Here is a 27,734-nt window from a genome sequence, read left to right as displayed (position 1 = left end):
TAACTGGTATTTTTAAAATGAAAGTACTAAACTGCTCTGCTACCCCAATTTGTGGAATAAATATTCTGGTGTAGTTAAAAATCTAATTAAACTTTCAGATAAAAGGAAATATTTTGTTATGCTTTGATCTGAAAGTGCTTTTTTGCATTTTTATCTCTAAAATGAAGTAACGTAATGAACCACCCAAGTGTAACTGCATGGCACCGTTGCAGAAGTAGCAGTCCTTGCAGAAGGGAAGCCTGAAATCTGTTACAGGAGCATGAGGGGAAAGAATGGACTCCTGGAAATGAATTCCCAGCACAAGGTCAGCTTGGTGCAGTGCCAGTCTCTCAATTTTCTACTGCTTTTGGCAAACGGTATAGTCCTACAGGTTAAGTGGTAAAGGCCTCTTCTACAGAGTGGACAGCTGCTGATGCACTGGATTTACAAGTGCTATATTTGTAGATAATGAGGGTTTTTCCTTTTCTTTTTTTTTTTTAAAAAAAGTACAGAAAACACATCCCCAAAATATGAAAATATTGCTTTCTTCTGCATGTGCACACATAAACATGATAACCTGAATTATGAAAAGTGTGAATTTAAAAGGAATTTGTTGTGCCACATTTGTTAAACACCCACTCTGTGTGGGTGCTCAGAAGTAAGTGATTTTCTTTGAGTTCACACTAACTGGTGAGTTAGCTTTGTTCACAAAATTGTGGTCTGGTTGAGGCTGACAAGAATCTCTGGAGGTCATCATGTCCAACCTACCTGCTCACTCAGGGACACCTAGGACCCAGGATCATGTCCAAATGGCTTTTGAGGACCTCTAAGAGAGGGAGATGCCACGACCTCTTAGGGCAACCTGTGCCAGTGCTGTCATCTTTACAGTAAAAACATGTTTCCTGATGCTCAGAGGGAACCTCCTGTGTTTCAGTCTGTGCCTATTGCCTCTGGTCCTGTCACTGGGCACCTCTGAAAAACTGACTCTGCCTTCTTTGTGCCATCCCTTCAGATATTTGTACATATTAATGTGATCTACTCTGAGCCTTCTTCTCCAAGCTGAAAAGTCCCAGCTCTCCTCCTAGGAGAGATTTCTCCAGTGCCTTAATCATCTTCATGACCATTTGTGAGACTCCTCTCTTCCTGAGGAGCCCAGTACTGAACCCAGTACTCCAGGTGTGGCTTCATCAGCGCTGAGTAATGGGGAAAGATCACCCCTTCAACCTACTGGCAACACTCCTCTAATGTAGCTCAGGATCCCAAGGTTGTAGCAAGGTGGTTGTATGTGGTAAAGTCTTTGGCTGTAGCATTTGGCATTTTAAGGTGGAAAACACCTGTTTAAATTGCTCCCTTTGCACACATACACTGTGATAGTTTCTTAATTATGTACTCGGAGACCATTTCCCCACAGATCGATCTCTCAATCTCTGTTCAGTGAGAAAGTCTTTATTTAAGATTATGAGCAGCTGAGGACTTGGAAGGCCTTTCAAACTCTTGCATGTCCTGTTACCTCTTTGAGGTGATGTGTTGACCATTCTATTTATGGTTAAAGAGTGCTATAATCAAGTGCAGATATTATTGACCAGTTTGGGATTTAAAAGCATTACACCTACATACTAACAAAGTGCACTGACTGGGGTAATTTACTGGCGTTCCAGTATACAATCTAGCACCAAAGAACCTGTAAAGACATTCTCAACAAATTTAGATGGTGTTGTTAAAAGGTGTGTGGAAAATACGCACTCTACACCCTTCTTTTCTAGAGGAAATGCATTGCCACCTGGCAATTTAAGAACTTACTAGGGTGACTGCTGAAAGTTTATTTAGGGTGTAAATATTTTAAATTGCCCTGGATTCACTGCACATTTATTTCTTTAGCAGAGCAGAGAACATCTCTTTATTAATGTATATATTAATTTTTGCTCCTGGCATGGAAAAGTAATTGAATCTATGGTATCTAACTTTTTGTAGACTAGTAAACTATGCAGATTAATTAAATTGAGGTGAGCTTTAAACATTTTGTTTACAAAAAAAGTCAACACTAGGAAGCTTTTTGTTTCAAAAGTATCCTTTAAGTCAAGATCACTGGAGAATGTATAGTGCAGATTCAGTTTAAACACAGAGGCCTATAAGAGGCTTTCTGAGTTGTGCTCAAGAATGTTTTGTCTCTGCTGTTCTTAGCATGTGGCTTTGCTTCATTCAAGTAGTATATTATCTGAGAGGAATATTTAGGATCAAACTGTACAAGGTAATGAAAATATTTTTTAATTTTTATTTTAGAAATCAGCCTTTGCGTGTGAAAGATTATAAGGTTAGGCTGCTTACACACTGATAGCTTGGTTCTTGTTTCTGAATGTCTGAATGCTCATGCTTTCTTCCAAAGTATTGAATAATACACTTGCTTTAAGTGAGCACTCCTGCAGACTCCTTTTTTTGATTTGCTAATTTTCACTTTAGAGCAGTCTCTTCTACTTTGGCTTCTGATCACTTGTACACAGTTACTACGGGGAAGTTGAACATCAAAAGTCTGTGTTCAGCTCTTTCTATAAAGCAAGGTGGTTCTCTCATGGTCTGTTTTGTTTTCTGTATTATGGTTGTCACCTTTGGTTTACTAACACTGCTTTCTGTTCCATTTCTTGTTTGTCGAGAGTCAGGAACTTGATCTTGTTATCATAGTGGGGATCTGTGCTGCTGATTAACATCACAAGTGACTGAAAATAGGTGGAGTTCAAGTAGGCTGCATGTGCTGAAAATAAATTTTTATTCCTTTTATTGTGTTCAAAAATGTAATTCTAATGAGGTGACAAAATGGCCACTGATACAAAATGAATGAACCATTATGTCATTCTCTTAAAGTCACCCTTTGCAGAATGAAAATTTCCTGTGTATAATGGGGAAGGCATCAACGTGTTAGTCAATTTAGAACTTATCTACTGTTATTTTTCTGCGACTGATGAGAAGCTCCTGCTGAGGCTGTTGTGAGTGTTGTGGAGAGCACCAATTGCAAACATCTTTTATTTCTTTCCAAAGTGGGAGACTTGATTGCCTGTCTAATAAAATATAATGAGTTTTGGTTTCATTTGCAATTCTGAATTCTATTGAGCAAATATATGTGTAATGAAGACACCAGTCATTATTTTGTTGCTTAGCTGGATATATACGTTCTGATACTTATCTATGTTTTCTCTAAATCCATTTGTAAGTTGCAATTATTCTTGCAATGAAATTTACACTTATGGTTGTCATTAACTATCATGCGCAAGGCCAAATACAAGCAATTGCTGGCAACTATCATACCCGTTGGCATTTTTCTTCAGTACTATTACAGTTAGGAGCACTGCTGTTTTTTAGGATAAATTTTCTTTCCAAAAAGTGATTGACCTCTAGTGCACAATTCTAAATATTATGTGTTGTGCTTTAGATGTAAACTGGCAGTATTAATTAATCCTCAGATGTATTGAAAAGATTCTACTCACATAAAACTTGTGAAGTGGTGCAGAAGAAAACTGAGCACTTTTACATGAGAGCAGGTGGCACAGGTTGTGTAGCAAATATAAAAATTTTCTGTTCTTGCCCCCTTTTATCACATGCTAATACACTTCTGAAAGTTGCATCTCCAGAGCTTAAACTTTGCAAGTTTTGTCCTTCCCAGAAGATTCATGTGCTTGGGAAAACTGTAGCAAGTCCTTTCAAATGTTTTAATTAGCTGTATATGTTCACCTGTTTTCCCACTCAAAGGAAAAGTAAGAAGTCTTACAGTACCTCAAAGAGCAGTAAAACTAATACATGAACTAGAGATTTTGTGCTTTCCTTTGGATACACATTACTGCTTGGGTATATGAAGTACCTTTTCTTTTTAAAAGCTCAAGTTGAAAATATAGTTTGGCACATAAAGAAGGAAATTTAATGAATGTGAAAAATGCTGTTAGTTGGATATAATCTGTGCATGTTTGCATAACTCTCCTCATATGAGCACAAAATACTCTACCCTACCTAAATCTTTTTGGCATTTAGAATGCAGAAGTCTCTCTCTGAATTTGTTGAAAGTGAGAATTGCTGTTCAAGGGTAGAAAGATTAAATGCACTGAAACCTGATTTCTGGCCTAGCATAAATTCTAGTATTTGAATCATTTGTACCTTAGAACTTACTTTATGACTAAGGAATAGGAAAATAATAGTACCTTCACTTTACTAATGATCTAATTGGGCTGAAATGAAGATGGCAATGTTTTTTGGCCTGTAAAGTAATATGTGTTCTTATGCTTAAGAAAAAATGATTGTTTAACTATTATCTGTGGGAAAGGTAATGTACTGGGAAAGTAAGAGAAAAACAGGGAAGTGTTTTTCACTAGTAGTGTGTCAGATATTAGGAACCAGAAGGCCTAATGCATTAAAATAGAAGAAAAAAAAATCAGTCATAAAAGAAAATAAAATAGAATAAAAAAAGTAAAAATAATAATAATAATAACTTACCCAGTTGTCAGGCTAGACACTTTTCCTGTTCTGCTGAAGTATTTTATGCCATCTGTCTAGACTAAGATCTTTAAGGAAAAAAGGGATACACAGGTGGCATATAGACCACTGCTAGGACTGTTAATTGCTAACTTTTCACAACATCTGGCACACATTATATAACACATTTTCTTCTGACTGTTAAAAGTAGATAATATTTATTTACCTGCCTGTCACTAGGGCATCAAAGAGTCTCATTGAAGCCAAAAGAATAAATGAGCTCTGAAGGGGAACTGATACTTCTCAAACATCACAGTCCAAATACAGCCTCCAACTTGAGGTTTTTAAACAGTGTTGCCTCTCACTGGAAAGGTTTTCTGACGCCCTCTCCCTGAACATCTGCTGATGGCCACTTCCAGAGACAGAATCCAGGCCAGAGTTTTCCTGATGGAAATGGCCAGCCTGATGTTCTTAAAATTTGCATGCTGTTGTGGGACACATAAAGTTTTGCACTGGTGATTTTATTGTGCTATTGGTGCCACCTCACTTGACCAAATAGCAGCTGTCGTAAAAGGGAAAGAAAACCATTCCATCTTCTGTTGCCTGTGTTTCCTTCTGCTGAGCTGAAGAGTTATAAAATAGCCCTTGGAGCATAGAAATTGAAAATGTTTTGGCTGGAAATGGTCAACAGTTCTGCCTTCTACAGAGTAGAACAGGAGACAAAATGGGAGCAAAAAGTTCACTGTGCAGGAATAGCATATACAGAGTTAAGCTTGAACTGGGTCACATAGCAGGAATTTATTCTTTTTTCCTTTCTCATTATTTCTCCTGGCTTTGAATAATTTCCATTAAAAATGTAACTTCTTCAGTTAGTCATTATAAATTAATAATCCACCAATGTTTGAGGTATTGGCCCCAGCTGAACTAGCCTACTACAGTAAAGTAAAATTCAGATCCTGTGTAGCCTTTCTTTGTGAACTGAGCAAATGAGTTTGGATGAGGCCTCTTTTGTGCTTGGATTCCAGCTGCTGTAACTAGTTACGGAGGGCTCATGCATTGCTGTTCTTTATAAGGACCTCACTGCAGATAGGAACCTGCTGGTGCTGTTCCTTACATCTTTCCGACTGCATGAAACATCCAGATCCTATGTAGCCATATTTATCTGCATGAAGCTGCAGAAGCTATAAAGTCATCCCACGGTGTTTTAGCATATGTTGAAAAATGAAATACTGTCAAACTCCTACAGTACTTGAAATAGACTTGAAATAGCCTTACATTTTTTCTCCTTCATGCTTTTTCTGTAGAGAACATTCAGGGATTCAGATGCAGTGGGGCACAGAAATAGAGAATGAATCTCACACTTTCCAAACTAAAAATTAACCTTCTGATAAGATAGTTTTAGGTAATTAGAATATCTAGTTTTATGCCTACTTTCTCTCATACCTATTCAGTGTGTTCACATTGAAATTTTATATTCCGATCAGTAGTATGGATCTGCAAAATCACATTCTCAGAACCAGTTGCAACAAGTTTGCCGTTAATTTTAAGGTGGCAAAATTTCACTGCTATGTGAAACCTTAGAGATGGGAGAAATACTGAATATCAGTGCCTTATCGTAAACAATTATGAAGCCATCCATCCTAGTTTGAGGGTGGTGGGTGCTATCCTGCTTGAATTTTGTAGTTTAATTATTTTATCTCTCGTTTGTATATATGTGTGTGTTTGATGACAGTCTTCTCTATGGAGTGGTTTATTACCCCATGATTTTACAGTGATTAAATAGTAATGCAAAGAAAATTGAAGTGTTAATTTCCTTTAGCCTACTGTTCTTTAAGCAGCCAGCGTAAGGTGGGATAAACCCCATTAAAACAATTTCAGCTGTAATATTGACTGCAGAAGTACAGAATAAGATTCTACCTTCCCATTGAGTTGAAAGGAGAAAAAAAAAGAAAACCCAAGCTAAAGTTTCTAAATCACTGGTTTACTTCAACAGATGAACATTTTTAAGTTGGAAAATAGAATAAAAAACCTTAGTGCTTGCAGAAGTGCTGTGGGTTTTTTAGTTTTCTAAAATGCCTTTTAAATACTGTTCAGGTGTATATAACTGTCCTGGGTTCAGCAGTAGCAGTCATGTTTTTTCCTTTGTGTTAACTGGTGCAGTGCTGTGTTTTGACTTCTAGTTTGAGAACAGTGTTGGTGAAGCCGATGTTGTCAATAACACACAACAAAAAAATACAATCCCAAATAGATAGACTAAAGGCAGACCTGTGAGGAATGTTCTGGATTTTTCATGTATGAAATTATTATTTGAAAACATTCCTGGCTGTGTTCAGGGGATGATTTTTGGGCTGCAGCTGTCTTGCTGAATATTCATTTTGTATTTTAAAATAAACCCATTAGATTTGCTTTCATCATACAAACTTGTCTTTCACTATGTGCCAGTGACCTGGCATGGTGACTGCATCTCAAGCCTTAGGTCTCCATGGAAAATCTTTCTGTTTACACATCTTCTTCCAAGAATGTTCAACAATATTTAGATAATATCAAGTATTTTTATGAATGGATCCCAAAAATGTAACGTAAAGTTATTTAGCTATTTTCTACCTTCTCCTTTAAAAGCCAAGGTGGGCCTATTTTCTCTTGTGCTAGGCCTTTATCTCTACGGAAATACTTCCAGGCAAAATTGTGTGCTTTTTAGTAGAGTTATTTCTAATTTACAGAGTTGCTTATCATATCAGTAACAGAAAGCATTCTGTGTGACTACAGTAAAACATCAGTAAGGGAAAGCATATTTCTCCCTTCTCAAGTAGAAAGAAAGGTTAATTTCCCTTTCTGTTCCTGGTTTAGTTGAGGAACAATTTCTTGTCTTTAATGAAGCAGCAGCAGCACTTTTCCAGTCCGCTTCAATTCCTCTGCCTGTTGTGCACATTGAAAATCCAGACTTGTTATTTGAAAAATCAGTGCAGGCTTGTCAGTGCCTGCACCAGGACCAAGATATTCCCTTGGTTTCTTGAGGTCTATACTGCGGGAGTAAGGCCACCTGCAACACTGGAAAAAGAGGCACGTAGGACCATGCCAGTCAAGGTTACAATGCCAACTGAACTAGTATCAAGTAGACATTGAACAAACCTTGAAACATTGTAAAGAAATTAAATACGATGTACAGTGCTTCCCCTTTAGTTCTTCCTTCCTCTGGAGTCCTTGTATCCTCTTAATCTGTAGTTTTCAAAGGTATTCAGCTGACTGAGTCTCAACAAAATTACTAGATTTAAAGAACTAGACTTATTTTTTGACATTTCAAAGAAGTCAGTAGGGGGGTCTCATCTCTAGTAGTTGTAGTGCTTATAGTTTACATTTACCTCTAACATCACCATATAGAAACCTGCAAGACCAACTGATAGAAACAGAACTTTTATGGCATGGCTTAACTAAATTATTTTAGAAAAAAGTCTGGATTCAGTTGCCTAAAGAAGCTCACCTTATATTGTTTTGGGTATTGTGGGTATTCTGCCTAACATCCCTGAGATTCCAAAAAGGACCAAATCTCCACTACCATATCTCAGTGCAGTGTGGGTATCCTTGTCCATGGCATCCCAGATGGCACCAGATGCTGATATTTTGGTAATAAATTTCATCTGTATTTTAATATAGTAATAACAACAACAACAACAATTCCTATATATATAATACACATATAATACATACATGTTTAATATATTTGTACATGTATATATACCTGTAGTTTTCAAAGAGGAACATTAATTCTGTTTTTCAAAGTGAATGGCACTGACTGAAAGTGGGTGAACAAACATGTAGCAGTTAGTAGGTTTAGCAGTCATCTTTGATCTGTAGTTGCAGCTGTGTGGTTAGTGCTTTTTAGCTGCCATGACTCCTGCTGATACAGGTGGTACACATTCAGGAGATTCTCAAGATATATTAAAAACTTAATATACCTTATCATTACAAAAAGGGAAGGTAGGAACTAAGCAGAAGATAACAAGAAATAAAAGCAAAGTACTTTTAAATTCCCTTCATCATAAAGGAAGAAACACAAGAGGAAAATAGCTTCCATATTTTTAGGCATTTGTGAGTCACCTTAAATCTCTTAGGATATTTTAGTAAAATTATATTTATAAAGCTTCTATGCAGTAATAAACCAGTAAGTTTTTCTTTTCAATATATTTATTTTTTTTTAACTGGAAAGGCAGGGGTTGAGGGAGGTAATCAGAGGATCAGAATGGTTAGAATTGTAAAGGACCTTAAGATCACCTTGTTTCAACACCCCTGCTGTGGGCAGGGACACCTCCCACTAGTCCAGGTTGCTCAAGGCCCTGTCCAGCCTGGCTGTGAACGCTGCCAGGGATGCGGCACCCACAGCTTCTGTGGGAAGCCTGTTCCAGTATCTCACCACTCTTGAAATAGAGAATTTCTTCCTTATATTAAATCTAAATCTCCCCTGTACAAGTTTGTACCCATTACCCCTTGTCCCATCACTTCATGGCCTGAACTCACTCTCCTGCCCATAATGTCCTTATTGGTAAACTGAGATTAGGTATGGTCTGTGAGATTAGGCAGACTATGGAGGTGTGGTGAAGATCTCAGAAGAGAATAGATGAGAGTGTGTGATAGTGTTGTCAAAGAAAGAACAATGACGAATCACAGGTTGGATGGGGCTTTGAGCAGCTTAGTCTAGTGGAAGGTGTCCCTGCCCACGGCAGGGTGTTGGAACTGGATAATCTTTAAGGTCCCTTCTAACCGTAACCATTCTATGATTATAAGATCCCTAGAGAAGTTTTTATTGACAGTGCAGGTAAAGGCTTGGGAGTTCTTGAGTGATAAAAGGCTCTACTACCCAGATGTTGGTTTGAAAGTGTGTAGACAGTTTCATATCTCTTTGTAAAAAAAACATTACAACTACAAGCAAGAGTAAATGTGTAGTAGTTACATTTTATGTGTGTATTCTAACTTAGAATTACTGAAATTGTGTACTGTATCATCAGATATAGGAAAGATGGAAGTACATTCAAATGGTATCAGCCACGAGCAGCCCTATCCCATTCCATCATGGTCGCTCTCTGTCCTCATACTCTCCTTAATTAGGGAATATAGAAAACTGGGTTAGCCTCATGTAATGCTTCACCAGACTTGGGCTACTTTGAGGACTGCTTTTTTCTTTGGTCCTACCCATTAACTTCATGTTTTTAGCCTCGTAAAACTGTTAAAATTGTGGTGATTTCGCAGGAAGTGGTGCAAAATATTTTTTGTTTTAATTGTTCTGACATTACATTAATAGCTAAAGGGAAGTTGAATTGATAGACAGAACCTCTTAGTTGTAAAAAAAAAATCCTGAGGCTATCCTGAACCAAGTTCCAGCCAAGAGTCTCCCGGTGCATGTTTTTCAGCAGCAGAGTAGCAATACAGCTCATATTCTGTGAATATTTTTTCCCCATGTGTTCCTCAGTGAAAAGGTTTCAGGAAAATATACAAAAGGAAGAGAACTATGGATACAGTGATTGTTGTTCTGGTCTTTGATCTGATACTCTTCAACTGCCTTCAGGAAACTGAAGCCACCTTCTCAAAAATGCTGGTACGTGATGTGAATTTGATAGTTAAGCTTTATTCTCAGCAAAGGTAGATGAAGAAGTAGCTATGTATTGTTCCCTTGTACAGAATAGTATGTAATAAGACATCACTCTTACATGGTTTTCATTTTTTGACATACATTTAATAAAACCATTCCATAGCTCTCAGGCACTGTTCTTGCAGTCTCATGATGGTTTGAAAGAGCATTTCAAGTGAGGTTGCACTGTAGCAAAAAAAAATTAATTTACTTGTTTGGGCATAATTTTAACATTCTTGTTCCTCTGTTGCATAATGTATAGTTTATAAAACAGAGGATAAAGGTCACAAAGCTTTATTTTCTGTGGGTGAATTATTTATTGTGGTTTTTGTAGGGTGTTTTTTTAAGAGTCTAATAATTAGGATTTTTTGTAAACACTATATTGATGTGGAAAACATTGCATACACATTGTTCTTTGCTCTCTGCAAAGTATTACATTCAGAAACAGCACAAGATTAGACTTGTAAGATATTAATCAAATAGAAAGTCTCCAACTATACTTTTAAAGATTACAGTTTAGTGTCTTGGCTGAAGTTCAAATCCTGAAGGAAAAAAAAATATTGAATAATACTGGTTCATTAAAATAATGTAAGAATTCCTAAGAAGGCTCCCATATGATGTGCCAGACTGATTCTAAACCTCATTGAATATCGTGTCTCACAGAATTATGCAAATGCCAGTCAACTTACTGTCAGTGTAGACTGAGACTCGTGTCTGGAACTTCATGAAATATTATCACCAAGCATTCTTGGAGGAAAAATATAAAATCCCATATTGAATTAATGAAACTTTGGAATAGGCTTGAAAACTATCAATGGGATTATTGTAAAATAACTTCTGTTCTCAGGATGCCTGCAAGAAATGACAGAGCCCCCTCCTGCTAAACTCTGTGAAACCCCAAGGCAGCACTCCTGTAAAGTCAGTATGACATTCTACCAGGAAAGCTCAGGTCTGTTATCTCTGCCACTGGCTTATCTCTGTACTTTGTACTTTTTACCACTTTTAACTCATCTTGCTTTATAGACATTTCTGTGAAGGTTATTCTCCTTCACATCCTTTCTTAGTCTCTTATTTTCTTCCTTTTTCTTGTATATTCCTTTTTTCACTTACCGCATAGTGAAGTGTTTACTATTTCCTCTGTAAAACCATGGTTCTCTCTCCAGTGTTTTCCTCTAAATTACTGCCTCTCACTGTTTCCAAGTTTCTAAGTTTCCTCATCCAGCTTCATTCACTACATTAGAAGAAAGAAAAAAAAAAAGCCTCTGAAGTATCTGAAATAAATCTTACTAATCCATTTACAAAGTTAATATGTTCCAATTCTTCTTTCATTGCATTGGTTCTGTGCTAATTGTCTAGTTACTAGTGAGAGTCTGGTTTCAGCAGGCACAGGCATCTCTGGTGTTAAGAGCATCTTTGTGGGGCAGTGGAGGAAGCTAGGAGGTAGTTTCCCATTGGTGAATAGTTATGTGAAAATCCCCATTCCCTTCTCTTTTCCATTATGTGCCTTCTACCTGGTAACTCTCAGGTGAAAAGAACATCCACAATGGGATAAGGAATGAGCAGAGAGTAGGCTGTAATATGGGAATAAAGATTGCTTCATAAATGCAAGCAGTAAAAATTTTTGGCTTTTATAAGACATGCTGTTATGATGAGATGTGTAGAAATTCAGTGAAGTACCTGCATAATTTTGTGGGGTGTGTTGCCTTCTGAATGAAATTTATTTTCAGCAAGCATGATTTATAGTCTTTGAGTGATGCTAAGGAGATACAGATATCCTTGACTTCAGTCTTTGGCTTAAGTTTAGATGGGAACATGAAAATTATGCCACACTAACAGTCACTAGCTCTCAGAAGTGGGTTGCTATCATCAGGTGGATCATGACACTGTACAACTCCAGTGGTGCTACACACAGTGTGCATAGGACAGGTTTCATGAATTGTAACTGCAGTGTAATCACACTGGTTGCAGTTCCTGCTCATCCAAAAGGGACTTTGTCAAGCTCACAGTAGAAAGAAGCAATCTCAGCGGAGACTTGAAGAACAACCTATCCCTGCATTAGAAGTATCTGAATACAAGGTCAAGAAAGAATGGTAGATAGCGCTGCTGAAGCCACACAGAAATTTGCACTTGTCACCTGAGGCTTGGAGGTCTCCTTGCCTGTCTGAGAGTTGGCCTCTTCAAGGCCTTAACTGGAATTCTTGCCCCCTGCCATTCTTTTCAGTTCCCTGCCACCACCCTGCCTTGCTTCTCAGGGAACACAAACTCAAAAGCTTGGGTACTGTAGAGTTCAGTGGCAGGCTAGGAGCTATTTCACATTCTTTGTTGAAATCCCTGCACATTTTGAGAAGAGTTAGGGGGCACTGACTTAAGCAACATTAAAAAACATACTCTTCAGGAAATGCTTGTTTGCAGTGTACTGAATGCTTCCCAGTACCTTCATGCAGCTACTTCCTTTTCTTTAAGGTTCAGAACATTTCTGTGAGATGTGGAGAAGTTAAATAGAGGCATACAAAGGTTATTATTTGTATTACAGTGATCATCGGCACTCCACACTTGACTGGATCTCTGTTTTGTCAGACACTTACAAACACATAATAATAATCATAAATATTAGCATTTAACTAGAAAAGACACACAAAATACAGATGGAAGATTGTGGTGAAATTATTTCTGCAGGCCAGCAGCAAATATCAAGGACAAAGACTGGAATTCCAGCCTGCTGAATTATAGTCTAGCAACCTTGCTAGTAGGTCTGGCTTATGAACAGCTTGGCATCTCCTCTTTATGATATTCAGGGTACATGCAACATCAACTATTTCTTAAGATCTCTTTCTTATCTGTTCAATTGAAGTTCTAAATTTTTTCCTCCTACTGCACAAGTTTTGCACAGACACTTTGGAAGTTACTATTTATAGAGGAAAAACTGTGAAGATAATAATGAACATAAAGGGTGGGGATTTGTGCCCTAATTCACAAAGCTGCTCAGATACTTCAGTTCCATCAAAATCAATAGACATTAGATCAGAGATGGTGACTATAGTGTTATAATATAGTAATGACATTTGGCTACTCTTAGTGGTGAAAAGCTGAAGGCATCAGGCTTCAGATTTCTTTTTGCCCTAAATAGATGAATTTTCTCAAGGATGTTTTTTCCTTGTCGTGTAACAGCTAGTTAAACCTGTAGAATCTGGGAGGTTTAGTCTTCTAATGATCTTTTTTCTCTAGAGAGAGAAAAATTGTCTTATATGTACTTTTTAGGCAGGAACTAGAATATTAATTCTGGTGCTACTTGGCATGCATCATATTTGTAATGCTTCAGAATGATATCTAATTTTCTTGGCTTCTTCCTCAAATTGCTTTAATCATTACTCTTTTTCTGAACTCATTCTCTGCTATGTGTCACTGTGGTGGCTGCCTCTCAACAGCTAGTTAGGGGACAAAAAAACATCTCACTGGTATCATGGGGTAGGCAGAGCTACTTCACAGGAACAACAGCATAATGTATTCTGGGACAGCTGGCTCTGACACCAGCCTCAGATACATCAGGGTGCGTCAGGAGTAATTAGAGCACAATTACTGGTCAAAATCAGGACCATTCACTCTCAGTTCCAGATTTTCTTTGAAATCAGTGTTATTTCACAGAATTAAGTAGAAGCGGATCATCTTTCTCTATAGTGAATTAAAACTACTGTCTGGAATGAGTTTTGAATCAATACAGGGTATGTTTAATTCTTTATCAACAGAACAAGGTATTGTCCTATGTCTGCCCCTTGTTGCAACATCCATGTGTGTGGTTACATAAACTACAAGTTCAACAGGACATGAACAAAGCCACAAGGTGCTGCGCATTGATCATATGTGGAGATAATTTGTATTGATTGGAATATCTGTGTTCTTGGTGGCTTTTAAAAAAATTCAAGTACATAAACATTTCTAAGATTCTGTCATTTTTCTTTGGCTAGGGAGAAGTTTTAACTATGTACCGTTAATTTGATGTGCTACCAGTATCTTTGTATGAACTATTTCTCATAACTCTGTCCCACACTAGAGAATGCTGCAGCTGCATTTGCAATTCAAATTACTAGGGTAAATTATACAGATAAATCTTGGTGCCACTGTCCATTGAATTTTACCTAATATTATTCTTTTCCCCTCAAGAACTTTAGGAGATTATGACTTTCTGCATTGCCTTTCATTGTTTTTCTCCAACACATGAATAATTAATGTGGATTGCTCTGGACTGTTTAAACTCTTTATTAAAGAAATTACCAAATGTATAACCTAGTGTCTCTTTCATGAGATGAACTCAGGTGTTTTTTGCACTCTAAACAAACATAATGTGATTCAAAATTGCATAATAAAGGTATGAAGATGAATTTCCAAGCACACTCCCAATAATAGCTATAGTAGCAATCTAAAGTCTTTTCAGTATCTAGCAAGCCTCAATACAGATACACAGAAATAGATGTGGAGGACACATTGGAACCTGTCTCCATATTTGGAGTTTCCAAACCCATGTGTGCTGCTGTCTGAATAAAATTACTTTCCTGCAGTAAAGGACGGTGGACTATCCCCTTGCACTTCAGACTCCACTGAATGATGTGATTCTTTTCTTCCTTCCCAAGTTGTTTTTGCCAAGTCCACCTGATAGTTTACACAGCTCAAATTAACAATGAAATAGAGATGGAACAAAAAGGAGAGTGATTTTCTGAGACGAGTGAGGAAGGGAAAAAGAAGGAATCATATGTAACAGGTACTGGCCATGCTGCAGCATTATCAGTTAAAAGATGGTGTACTGTTTTCTACATAAAAGCGAATAGAAAAGCCAATTATTACAAAGAGGTCCTTCACAAAATATTGTTTCTTCCTCTGACGTCTGCTCAAGACAGTGTTGGGAGAGGTGCATTACCCCTAAATATGGGGTAATTACTTACTTATAGAGACAATATAGCTGGATGAGAATTGCTATGAATTCCGGTTATGTTTTTTTAAGTACCGAGGAGATACTCATTAAGAATCTCTAACAAGTAATGAAAAGAAAATTTTAGTGCTTGTGAGAGGAAAATGATAAACACATCTCTTCTCCTTCCCTTGATTGTGTAAATAACGGGAGTTTTCTCAAAACATGAGGCACAACTTTGAAGAACTGTTTTTGAAAAAACCTGTCACTGAATGTGGCTCTTGGAGATTGATTAGCATCCGATGATGGGACATGAGCTTCTTTACCATGTAAGTGTTTTGGAATATTTTATTTGAAAGAACCATCTTCCAAAGCACATAACGGCCCCACATAGCTCCTATTTTCTCTAGCTAATGGTTCATTACTTCTTTGACTCAGCTTTTCTTAACCTTGACTGTGGAAAAAGGCTGGAATAGTGTTATAATTAGGACTTAGAATTCACTCCATTCTGCAGTTTTGTAAAACAAGTATACAAGAACAAACTGACAGTTACTGATGGGTAAAATGAAGTTCACAGATATAATGATGACAGTAGTTTTTTCACAGAATAAACAGAAGGTGCTGAACTGCAGTACTTACTGGCCGATGTGCAATAATACCAAGGAAGGCTTTGCTGGCAACATCATAATCTGCTGTATGTAAGCTTCAGTATTACCTTTTTGATGTCTTATGGCTATGAATAATACTAGAAGGTTTTTCTGCCCACAGATTTTGTGGGGAAGGATATCATACAGGCAATAGCAGGTAAAAAAATCAGGCTACTTGTTGATGTAAACAGCAAAGTGGGATTACTCACTTAGAGTCATAGAATCATAGAATAGTTAGGGTTGGAAAGGACCTTAGGATAACCTAGTTCCAACCTCCCGCCATAGTGTTAGCCCTCAAATTCTCTGCCAAGAACAAAAAAGTTTTTCTTAGTCACAGTTCTGATTTCAGTGGTTGTTGGGTAATTTCAGTGTATTGACCAGTAAGGAAATTAATTTTAGCAACCAGTGACTAGAAGAAGGTATTGAATTGCAGTTATTGAAGGCCTGGTCTGGATCTTTACGAAAGTTTGTATACAGCTTGTGAGCACTTTGATTAACATTTTCTAATTTTGAAGGAACAGATCATATATTTTCTGTTGTAGAGATGCTTCTTTTGTCCCAGTATGGGCTACTGACATGGCAAAGATCTTCTGTCTTGAGCAAAATCACATTTGACCCTTCCTGCCACAGTTCATGGGTGTGAGTAAAAGATTTTGGTCTTGATCTTAAGAAGTAATAATTGTAATGTTAGTTTTTAAGTGATCTTCTATTTGTTCTCCAATAATGGGTTTATCTGATCTTTTTATTTTTATTTAAATGGAGAGGTGTTACTGTTCAATGTAACAAAGTGGAGCTACTTGTTTGCCAGAATATATCTGTGCTCCCAATTTGCTGTGTGAGCTAGCTGGTGGTGGGCCCTGCTAAAGAAAGGGAGCTCTAAAACATAGTATTGGGAGAATAGTAATTTTTCAGGGGAGACAATGCAAATTTTTTTAATATTTACTATGAAAAAAGTACAAAAAGGCACAGCAAAACACATGTTCCCTGTATGGGCCATGTTTTTTCTGAGCTCTAGCCAAATGGAAATGCTGTTCTGGAGCTTTCCCAGTGATGGCCTTTCCTTGTCTCTTTGCCTCATGAACTATTATTACTGTTCATATCTTCAATTATTCTTAGTAGTGACCTTTCCTCCGTGTTCCCCAGAAGAAAAGCTCTACATCACTGCAATCATGGCATTAGTAATCAGAGAAGTTAACAGTATTTTCACCACAAAGCAATTCTCTTTAGTGGTGGACAGGCTCAAAACTAATTACATGCAAAAGAAAAGATGTAATCATTTTTTTTTTCTCCTGAATGTAGCAAGGACAAAGTACAGCTTTTACATAGTGAGAAATAGCATCATACATCACAGCATTTTTGTGCTATTTTACCTATTAATGCGTCAGTCTGTACATGTTGAAGAGAGGGTGGTGTAAAGAAGGTAATTGAAGCACTAATATGTACCGTCACTGAAGCTTCAGGGGCAAATCTTGGCTATAAGATTAATACTGATGCTTTCACTTTTTGAATGAAAACTCTATTCCACAGTGAATTATTCTGGTTAAGATCATATTTCAATACACAAAATCAATATGTATGAAAAATGATGGAAAGAAGGAGTAATTCTGAGATGAGGAAGTGTTAGCACCAGATGGTAACATGGGAAATCTTAACTTTTTGGAAACTTCTCATGTAAGAGATTGCACATTCCTCCAGTTAACCACTGCAGGGATTTCTTTTGTCACCTTTATGACTGTTAATTTGGATTATAGCAAGGCCTGGATTCCTCACCAGGGATTAGTGCTTCCTTGAACTAGGCTTTGTACATGCACACAGTTAAAAGAAATAATCTGCTCTCAAGAGTTTGCAGTATTACAAAACCATCAGGCACTTATTACATTCAAAAAGCATAAAAGCTGGGGTAAAGGAAGAAGATCAAAGCTCAGTACTTATTATGCTGTCATACATTTTTCTCACTTTCTCTCTTGGGAGAAAGAGCCCCTTTAGTATTATGTGCTACTTTAACATTACTTTTGACCACATTGATTTACTTTTCTCTCATAGTTGAACTACTGTTCCAAGCAGTTGTTGATAAACCATCACAGGTTCTGATGTTTTGATAAAATGTCTTTCTCGATGAAGAATATTCCCAATATTGTGAAAACCTGAGGAGAAAGAGAGAACATATCTGAATCTAATCCACTCCACTCCTGAAAAACTCTGAACAGAGGGATCAAAATGAAACAAATTCTGTCCCTCTTTTACCTCTCTCATACTCAACATACCATAGGAGAGGTAGATGAATGATTCAGTGCGCTAGACGAAGGGAAGTGGAGGGCATCTGTGGAAAAGGGTGAGGCTGGAGATCTAGAACTTGCCAGCAATCCATAAACAGGTGACAGACATGCTGTTTACTTGCATGAGTGAAAAGAGAGGGCATGGGTGGGAAGGGTAATGCATGAGCACTGCATGCATGTGCTGGATGGTGACAAAAAGGGGCAGCTGTTTTCTCCTGGTAGAATAATGCTGTCTTGGAGAGTAGAAGGGCAGGAATTAGGAAAAAAAGTACTTCTTGGAAAGAGAATGGAGGAGTTTGGAACAAAAATATAGCAAATTAAAAAGGGGATAAAAATGAAAATTTAAAAAATAAGGGCAGAGAATTTCCAAATTTATTATCAAGGTGAATGTCAAAATAAAACTAAAGCAAAGAATCAGTAGCTGATTTTTCACATGTAATTAATAGGCTCTGAGTAATGCTTACATTACATGTATATACATATGTTGGCAGTGTGTAACCACAGGGCTTGGGAAACAAAGAGGAACTCTGCTTAAGACCTGGGGTCAGTTTAAAGTGCATTTTTCCCAGCTATAATTGAAATTTTGTGTAATTCTACATTTGCTAGGCATACATGTATGGCAGACAAGTGAGGATGCATTGGATAGACCACAGCTTTAGCAGACTCAGCAAAATTTTCTCTCACCTCTGATTAGTGAGAGGAATACGTCTCTCAATCAGATGACTCCTCTATTAAGTTTTCTGAAAGAAAACCATGTTTGATTCTTCCTTATTATTGTTGTGCACTATCTTGATTTTTTTTCAGTGAGCTGAACACTTTTAAATCTTCATTCCTGGACCATAGTTCTTAATCTACTATAAGTAAGTAAACATGTGCTGTCTATTTAGTCACCCACAGCTGGTGTTGAACACCCAGTGAGGGCCATCAGACATGGCTGGTGTTGGCATACCCAGGTGTTTCCATTTTTGTTTCTCTCATTAGCAGTATTTATCAGCTCTTACCTTTCCAGCGTCTTCTTACTAGAATACAACTGAATCTGAAAGAAGCAGGTGAATGTGGAATAGATTCTAAACTACTCAAAATGCTAATGATCATTGGCATGTTTTGATGAAGGAATGTATATGGGCTAAAACTTAGTGATGTAGTGAGTTCGTTTTGGTCTGAAAATGTGAAGAGGCATTAGGTGCTCATGTTGCAGTGGAATTAAAAGTGTAAAAAGAAGTTGAGAACTCTCAACAACAGAAGGAGGTTTGTATTTTCTCAGTTTCTGACTGATAACTGTAGAGGAAATTTGGCTGTTCTTGCCTGTTGTTTGTTTTCTTGTTTGGATGGTTATAGGGTGTTTTTTTTATGAAGAGGGTCTATGGCCTTTTTTTATTAATTTTAATAAAAATGCTTACATATTTTGGGAGTGAAGAGAATTGTTTAGTGTGAAATAGTTGGATAACTGGGGGAAAGGACAGATAAATAAATATAATAGAATCTGTTTGATTGGTGGATTTTTAAAAATTGTTTTCCTGATAAGTGAATTGCAACAGTTTTTTCTAGATGAAATTCAGGTGATTTCATCTGATGTTTTGACTGTTGTAATCTTGAGAGGCACCTCTTCTAAATACAAATGGTATATTCTCATAAATTATATATTGTTTATATTTATCTATATATAAATGTGTGTGTATATGTAAGTGGGTTCAAGAAAATGGATCTTGTACCTGACACAACTTAGTCGAAACACAGGCTACTACAGTCCATGTTTGGAAGCAAGGGTAAATTGGATATTTATTTATTCTTTTTGTCTTCTCTCTGACAGACCTACTTACCTCTGTGTGTGAAAATTCACTTTATTGGTTTATATTGCACAGTCAGTCTGGGCTTTTCTGACTTGTAGTGAGCTTTACTCATGTAAACTCTTCTGGAATTCACTTTGGTAAATTATCAAGAAGATAGTTTAAAAGTCCATGATTTATGATTTGGACGAAGCCTTGGGTGAGATGGTTTAGTGTGAGGTGTCCCTGCCTATGGCAGGGGGGTTGGAACTAGATGATCTTGAGGTCCTTTCCAACCCTAACTATTCTTTGATTCTATATCAGTGGAAGTTAATGGACATATACCACACCTTTGCAAACCCTAACATTTCCAATGTGAAAAAACATGTAGCTGTTCAAGTATATGGGATAATCCCTACTGCTGTGCTAACTGGGTTTTAAATTGCTCCAATATGTGTCAGGGAACTGTAATCCTACTGCATTACAGGATGCACAGCATGGACTTGTGCCTTGGTTACAGGCGAGTGGGTGATCAACTCAGCTTCTTGTGGCTGCTGTTGCTTCTGTGCACAAGTCATTGCTCCAGCCTTTGTCGCTACTGAGATTTAGGGACCATACAAGTGTTAGTCGAAGAGGTGAACCTTTAATGCAAGTTAAGTAATAAACCTGTGTTTAAATTCTAGATTAAGCAAAGCAATCAATGTACACCTGTTCAGTTTTAGCCTCTGTTGGCTGGTTCAATAGTTACCTGAAGATCTTGTTAGTTCAGGGCTGCTGTATGAAGAAAGATAGGGGGTTTGGTTATTTTGGTTGTTTTTTATGGGGTTTGGAAGGATTGCATCAAGAGTGTGTGTTCTGGGAGATGATCCCTGGTAGGGAGATTGGTGGAAAATAAAAGTAATTTTGATTGCATGAGGTGTGAACAGAATGAAGTGCTTTTTGGAGACAATACCACTTCATTCTTCAGTGGTGACTTATTACCACCATTATTATTAGCAGGTAGATGATATTTAAAATGAAATATGATGCTTCTTAATGTCACAGAAAATAACAACAAAAGACAAATTAGTAGCTAAATTAGCATATTGAGTGGTTGGATGAAATATGAATAACAATTAATGCTAGCAATAAATAACTTGGAGCAAAACATTTTTCAAGAAGTTTTGGAGCTCCTTGTCTATTTTGGAGTAATCATAGATGGATATAGTTTGCTGTGCGTTGGCTTTATTAATTTCCTCTCCAAGACATAAGTTTCCAAGGTTAATTGTGTCAGATGCCTTGCTGCAGAAAGCATCAAATAATGAACTATTATGAAAAGAGAAACTAAAGCATGATAGTAATTTTTCTTTTGTGCTTTTTCATGGAAAATATATTAGGTGATAAAATATATTGAGCAAAATCACAATGCATTTAAATTGGAGTGCTGTATGAGGGTAGCCTTGTGGTTTATTTCTTTGTACCCAAACATGCTAAATTTGTTCATCTTGTATATCTGGATTTTTCTGCTTCTGAAAATATCAATATATTATAGAATGGCCTACCTCTAGCAGGTGCTTATGGTTCCAGCTCCCCAGGTGTTTCAGAATCAGCAATGCCTGAGTGAAATGCTTTTTTAATGTGCCGCTCCACTAGAAATGTTCCTGGTTGAAACTTCTCATCCGCCACCTTTTGGATCTACAGCACAGCCACTGTAGAATAGGAAATTTACTGCAAAACTACCTGTCTTCCCTCCATCAACAGGAAACTTTCTGCAGACCTTCATGGTTTATGGGCATTTCAGGCTTCTGGTTTTAAGTCTTGTGATCTCTCAGGAAAACGAGGCAGAGCCCTTTACCCAGACATTTGGGATTTTTTTCTATCCATTAACTTTTATGTTAGAAGAGATAACATCAGATTTCTGAAAACAGGAGTTTTGCAGTATGCCTTTCATTTGTCTAGTTTCTGTTGGCATTTGAAGTCTTTTTTTCCTGTGAGCATTCCTTTTTTTCAAGTGATCATGACTATGCTTTTAATTAGAGCTCTTGTACTGTATACTCTGTGCAGATGTGTTTGTCCCTGCCTGTCATTCTTGTCTGATGTTCTTTGGGTCAACATACAGTTAAGGCATCCTTCTGCTTTGCTGGGTCAGTACCAAGGATGCAATTGGATATCTTCAGTGAGTTTTCAGACACTGTTTCAGGTCAAATGGCTGTTAACAGATAGTCTTGTCTGGAGCAAAATTATACGCCTCTCAAAAATGCGTCACGAACCAGTTTGTGGGTGGTATAAACACATGCTGTTCTACCATGCTCTGCTGGTAGAAGCTTTCCTGGTCTGAAATTTCCTCTTTTCCTTTCAAAAGCTACCAAATGCGTATCCACAGCTTATTGGTGCATAGGTAAAAGGATGAGAGAGCACTTTTACTGGTGTACATACTGTAGGTTTTTATTATCTGCTTAATGTTGTGTATATTGATTCTTTGCAGGCAGGTGTTGGGAAGATTTAAGGGATTCTGCTGGTGCTCCAGTACATCTCAAATTCATGTAGATGTGTTTGCGTAGCTCAGACCTAGTGCTGTGTTAATAAATCCTGCTGAGAGACACAGTCTATTAGTTCAGGTGTAATGATGTGCTAATACCTGCTGAAAGGCTATACAGGCATGCATAAGTCACTCTGTCCCCCTAAATTTTTCTTTTAGCAGTGTTAGGGCTCTGGTAATTCATAGGTGGAGAGTCTTGGGCTTTTCAGTTTTTTTTTATTGTTTTTTTGTTCTTTTTTTTGTTTTTTGTTCTTTATTTTTTTTTGTTATTGCATATTTTTTGGTTGGTTTGGGGACTTTTTTCATTGTTTCTACAAGAACAGCCTACTTAACCCATTTAACTCTTACCAGAGGTGCTTGTACTCTGTGCTTCTGTGGACATTGGCATGGCTGGGAAGAGAGGATTTGCTGTTGTGTTTAGATGTGAAGTTCCTAGCTCTTTTTTATTGTGAAACTGTTTAAGGTCTCCTAATTTCTGTAAGTCCCTGTGTCCATTTATAAGCATAAGGTACTTCCCCAAGAAGATAACAAGCTTAATTGTGAAAATGTGTTCTCTAGGCCAGTTTTTGTGTTCAAAATATAGCCTCATTTCTTGGATTTTATCTAGTCCTAGGTCTGTATCTTAGTCAGAAAAAAAAGTAAAAGAAACGACTGGTTAACAGAGCGCGTGCCCTTAACAGTAGCATAGTATTTCACGCTGCTTCTGTTGTTCTTGTCTAATTCCCCACTGTAGATTGACCAGAGTAGAGGCACGTCTTTCCCACTTCTCTGCTGTGCTCACAAATGTCATCAGGAATTCATTTTAAGTGAAGATAAAGGGGATAATAACTAGTATCTCATTACCTGTTAGGTGATAATAGCAAGAGCGGAACAGAATACTTCACTGTGAAGATGTGTATAAGCAGATGAACTCAGATTGCCTATCTGGATATAGGCCCTAGGTTGAGGTATGGGGCTGATGTAGCAGGGGCCCATAAAGTGGCATATTTTAGAACAAATTTCCTGCTTCAAATGGAAAAAAAACCTAGGATATTTTACACAGACCTCTACTGATTTATCAGCTGTCTGTGAAGGTATCACAGTGTTCATATAAATGACTCAATTTTTCAAGTCTTTCTCCAAAGAGCTGGTGCTCCTGAGGATCTGTGGTTGCAGTTACTAAATCCAAGCCTAATTTGAGCAATTTGTATCAGATTCCTAGGAATGACCCATCACAGTAGAAATATTCTTAGGAAACTCTTGATTTCTTGGTATATGTTTTTGTAGCATATTGCAGCATTGCTGTGCTGTGTTACAATAATATATTCAAAATTTAGAGAACATGAGGTTCCTCAAATTACTAAATGAGACATGCACAGAGAAAACTGAAGCTTCAGTAGAGGAATGAGGGGGAAGAAAAATATCAAAGGTTATTTCTAGACATAACCAGCTAGAAAGATGTGCTGTCTAACCAGATCTGTTTCCATGTTCTTGACTTCCTGTACTGCCCAATTTAGACTTCTGAAGCCAACCAAATGTCTGACTATTGCTGATCATTTAGTAGCCTGAGAGGTCTTCAGTCTGCGCTAACTACCCACAGTTTGAAACCTGTATTAATCTTCACCTTTCTGCTGTGTTTTCAGGCTGCCTGTTTGAGGATGACCTTTGCAAATCATTTGAAATCTGTGTAAATGGTAAGTCTTCAATGTTTTGTTTGCTGACTACGCTGTCCTCTGCTGTGCAGTTGTGTGTAGTCGATTCGATAAGCCAAATCTATATATGAAAGATAGGAGAGAAAATGCCCGGTGTGATTATCATGCTCAGCAATCAGGTGAAATCTAATAGATTGAAAAATATTCTTTCAACCTTGAACAACACTATATTCTTTTATGAGAAACATTGTAATTTAATTAAACACACTGAAATACGGTAACATATTAATGCAGGGTGAAAATAAATGTTTTATTATCTATCTTCAGGTTGCTCCTGTTTTTAGAGGATGATGTTGAGTAATTATCAGTCTCCTTTTCTTCAAAAGGTTGCTATTTATTATAATAAGAAAGAAGGTCTCAAAGGAAGACTATCATTGTTCTTGATTATGCTTCGTTTTTCTGTGTTCTTACTTGAACTGTGTAGAAGCAGCTTTCTTCTGCTCTCCTTTACAGTTTCTTTTCAGTAAGTCATAAAAAGCCAACAGAAATGTATGAATGAGTCTAATGGAATAGTAGGAAAGAACTTGTTATATGTTATGTCACATATATGTCACATGTTATATGAAATAATTTAAGTCCTGATGAAGGATGGACCATGTTTAGAGGGAGAACTTTTGAAGCAGTTGCATGAAATATGAAGCAATGTTGCAAAATATGTAGACCTATAATTAAGATTTTTTTTTTTAAATTGGTATTACATTTTTTTGTGAATGATGGCATAAGTAGTTTTGTTTTCCATCAAGCAGAGAGGCCGATAATATGGGTCTGTCAATAGATGAACATTATTAATATCTTAACAAACATTTAAGTTGAAATGAGATGAAATTTCCATAGTTGTTGAATGTCAGACAAATGCATGCAGGAGAGGGAAATGAAAGACAGAAATATATTTAAGGGGCTGGGAGAAATTTAAATAGGTAAAAGGTTATAAACGGTGCATTTATTAACATCTCCAAAGGTAATTCTTGTGTAAGTAACATTTGAAGTTGTTTCAATAACATGCAAAAATTCCGCATTGACAATTTCCATGCAGACAGCAAAGAAGGGTACTGGCAGTTTTCTACAGTGGTGCATTTTGCTGACTGCCAATGATACTCAGAGCCTGACTCTAGTTTTCCGAAATACAAGTATAACATAACTGGGTTTTATGATAGGCCAACCATTGTGTCTGGCAGACAATGTATAATGGGGAATTTATGCAGTGGGTGATAGTAAGAAATGTCTGTACTTTAACTGATAGTAAAAGTCTTCAGCAGACTTCATAGGTTACTTCATAGCTTCTTGCTGTGTTTTCTTAATTGAAGATGTGGTTTCTAAAATCTCAATATGACTTTCACTAGCATGTGAAATGCATCTTTGAATTCAGAATGGACCTCTTCTGTAGGTCTAGTCTTATTTTGACATAACTGTAACTTAAAGGTCATTAGTGAATAAGCCTGTTGATCAATGATATTTTCTAATAACTGATCTTGATTAAAAAAATATGTTCAGGCATTCTGTTAGTGTGTTTAAGGTCACTGCAAAGTATTTTATTTTTCTGTGACCTAGCTGGGCAAATGTTTTCTAGAGTGCATTTTAAATGCTGGCCTTGATATAAATAAAATAAACCATTCTTGAGGAAAATTATCAGATTTTTTGAAGATCATTCTTTGAAGTACGAAAATACTATCAGGTTTTAGTTTGTATGCATACCAGAAGAGGGCTGCTTGCTTCTGAGCAGTCCTTCTCATTTTTCCTGTCCAAACTGCTTTTGGTTCAACTGTATCTTTGAAGTTTTTCAGAAATCCTGTTGTATTAAAATGCAAAAGTTTTGCTGGATGGAAAGCTGAGGAACTTAAGTCTGTGAAGATCACTATTGCAAGGTCATGGAAAGGTTTGCGTCCTTTGTTGTCACACAAATGTGTATTTCTGAAGTACTGTGTGAAAGTGGGTAAGATACAGGAGCTGCTTTTGTGTAGCACCTTTGAAGCATCTGTGATCTGCAGATCTGAGTCTGACTCCTGCAGGAAGGCTGATAATTTTGATCTTTCTCTTGGTCTCGAGCAAAGGTAACTGAACTGACTGCATTTTCAAAAATGAAACTGGGTTTGTCTATTAAAGATGTAAGTCACAGTATTTGCTGTCTTTCATCCTGTCATCAACTGCAGACTTCAAGAACTTCTCATGCATGAGACTTGTAAAAGGATAACCAGAACATCAGCAACTGAGCTGTTTCATAACATAAAAATACTACTCTTTCCTTCTCATTTATTTTGAAGAATTAAGTGACTGAAAGATTTTGATAAGCATTCCTTTGCATGAATAAAAGGATGCTAAAAATTTTATTGTTGAGAGCAGTGTAATCCAGTTGTAATATCTAATATAAACAGCATAACTATCAGTTGCGCTGCTTATATCTGTTTTGGTCATATGCCATTTTCACTGGCCAAAGAACCTGCCTTAATAATGACTGTTGACTTTTTTGCCATTTTCCCTTGTAAATGGGTCTCTCTTGGCTTCAGTGATGGGTTTTCGCTTATGTTTGTTTAATAGCTCCAGCAGCATTCATGCAATATTAATTTATTTCCATAAACCTTTTATCAGTTTCCTGAGCTGCACTGACTCATCAAGTGGTTAAAAAGGAACATACTGTTTCATGTTTATCTTAATGGCATAAGGATAAGCCAGGCAAAAAGACTGAGGGACTTTTCCTGTACTCTTCCTTTGCAAAACTAGAACTTTGCAGAGTAAAGTTGCTTGGATGTCTTCTATTTAAATTCTGGTACAAAATTACCTCTATTTTACAGTTGGAGGAGCTGATATTTTCACCCATCTAAAATGCTTGAAAGCTTGCAGCTAAAAAACATGGTATGGAATCTGGATATGCTTATGAGCTTTAGATCCTAATAGAAAAGAATGTGGCATGCTGTAAGCTTGGAAATACTTGCTTCCCAGTTAAGTGCTGATAAACTGCTACAGGTGCTAAGGTGACAAATATCTTAATTAAACAACATACATGGTAGGGAAAAGAATAATGTGAGGATTCAGATTTGAAATGTGTAGTGACACAGCTGCAGGTCAAGAGGGATATAGTATACGCAAGTTCATGTACATTTTGCTGTCTGGGTTAGAAATTTCAGGGATTGAGTTTGCCCATGTGTCTCTTTTTTTTTTTCTTGACTGTTAAACCTCAAATGTGTTTGTAAGAAAGGCAAAGCAAAAAATCATTGAGAAGAAATTTTTAGAGTATATCTGAGACAAAGATCCTTCACTTATCCTTGAACATTCCTGTATTTATATATTAAATCTATCGCAGTCAGATAAGTGGGAATACATCATGTTCTGTTTTGCATTTTAAGTGATAAGTAAAGCAGTTCATGTAAAACATCAGCTTGCTGTTGGAAACTTGAAACAAACTGGCTTCTCCAAGCAGCAAAGCAAAGACTAATTCTTATACTTTCACTTGAAATCATGCAGTTGAATTCTGCTGGTGCCACTGGGAAAGACACTATGTGGCATAGATAAAAGCATTCATTTCAGAATAACCATCCCCTATTATCCTCATTCCTCCCTTTATTAAACTGTTTGAACTGCTTATTTAGAAGGGTGGCATTCTTTCCCTTAGGTTTAATTTCCAGATATTTTGCTTCAGAAAGCTTTGTGTTGTGTTTTATCCATGCATGGATACCTTGATATCTTTTCTCCTTATCAGCAGTCTTTATAAGGCAGAGCAGTTTTATTTATGAAAGATGATGTGCCTGTATGCCTCCTTCCCATGTGAAATCATAACAGGGCTCATGCAGACAAGATCAGATTGTAGAAAACCACTCTGTGAGGCCAACCAAAAAAGTTAATTAAATACAGTCGCTGATGCAGGGTGCATCATTGAGTCAAGCCTCACTGACA

At 37.1% G+C, this 27,734-nt stretch overlaps 1 protein-coding gene across 3 annotated transcripts in view; it reads left to right on the top strand.

The window, feature by feature from the left end:
- The window catches only part of PTPRN2 (protein tyrosine phosphatase receptor type N2), a 655,793-nt gene that overhangs the window by 41,668 nt on the left and 586,391 nt on the right, over nucleotides 1-27,734 (top strand). For all 3 annotated transcript variants that reach the window (XM_061468000.1, XM_061468001.1, XM_061467999.1), the window contains exon 2: nucleotides 23,781-23,831. In XM_061468000.1, the coding sequence (XP_061323984.1) occupies nucleotides 23,781-23,831 (51 nt within the window). The remainder of the gene's footprint in view (nucleotides 1-23,780; nucleotides 23,832-27,734) is intronic.

This window comes from Pezoporus flaviventris, unplaced genomic scaffold (assembly GCF_033815535.1).
Source record: "Pezoporus flaviventris isolate CSIRO_AGI_PZ_B2104156 unplaced genomic scaffold, CSIRO_AGI_Pfla_v1 ptg000047l, whole genome shotgun sequence".
NCBI lineage: Eukaryota > Metazoa > Chordata > Aves > Psittaciformes > Psittacidae > Pezoporus > Pezoporus flaviventris.
The sequence above is the reverse complement of the archived record's forward strand: the minus strand, read 5'-3'. Positions and strand labels throughout refer to the sequence as shown.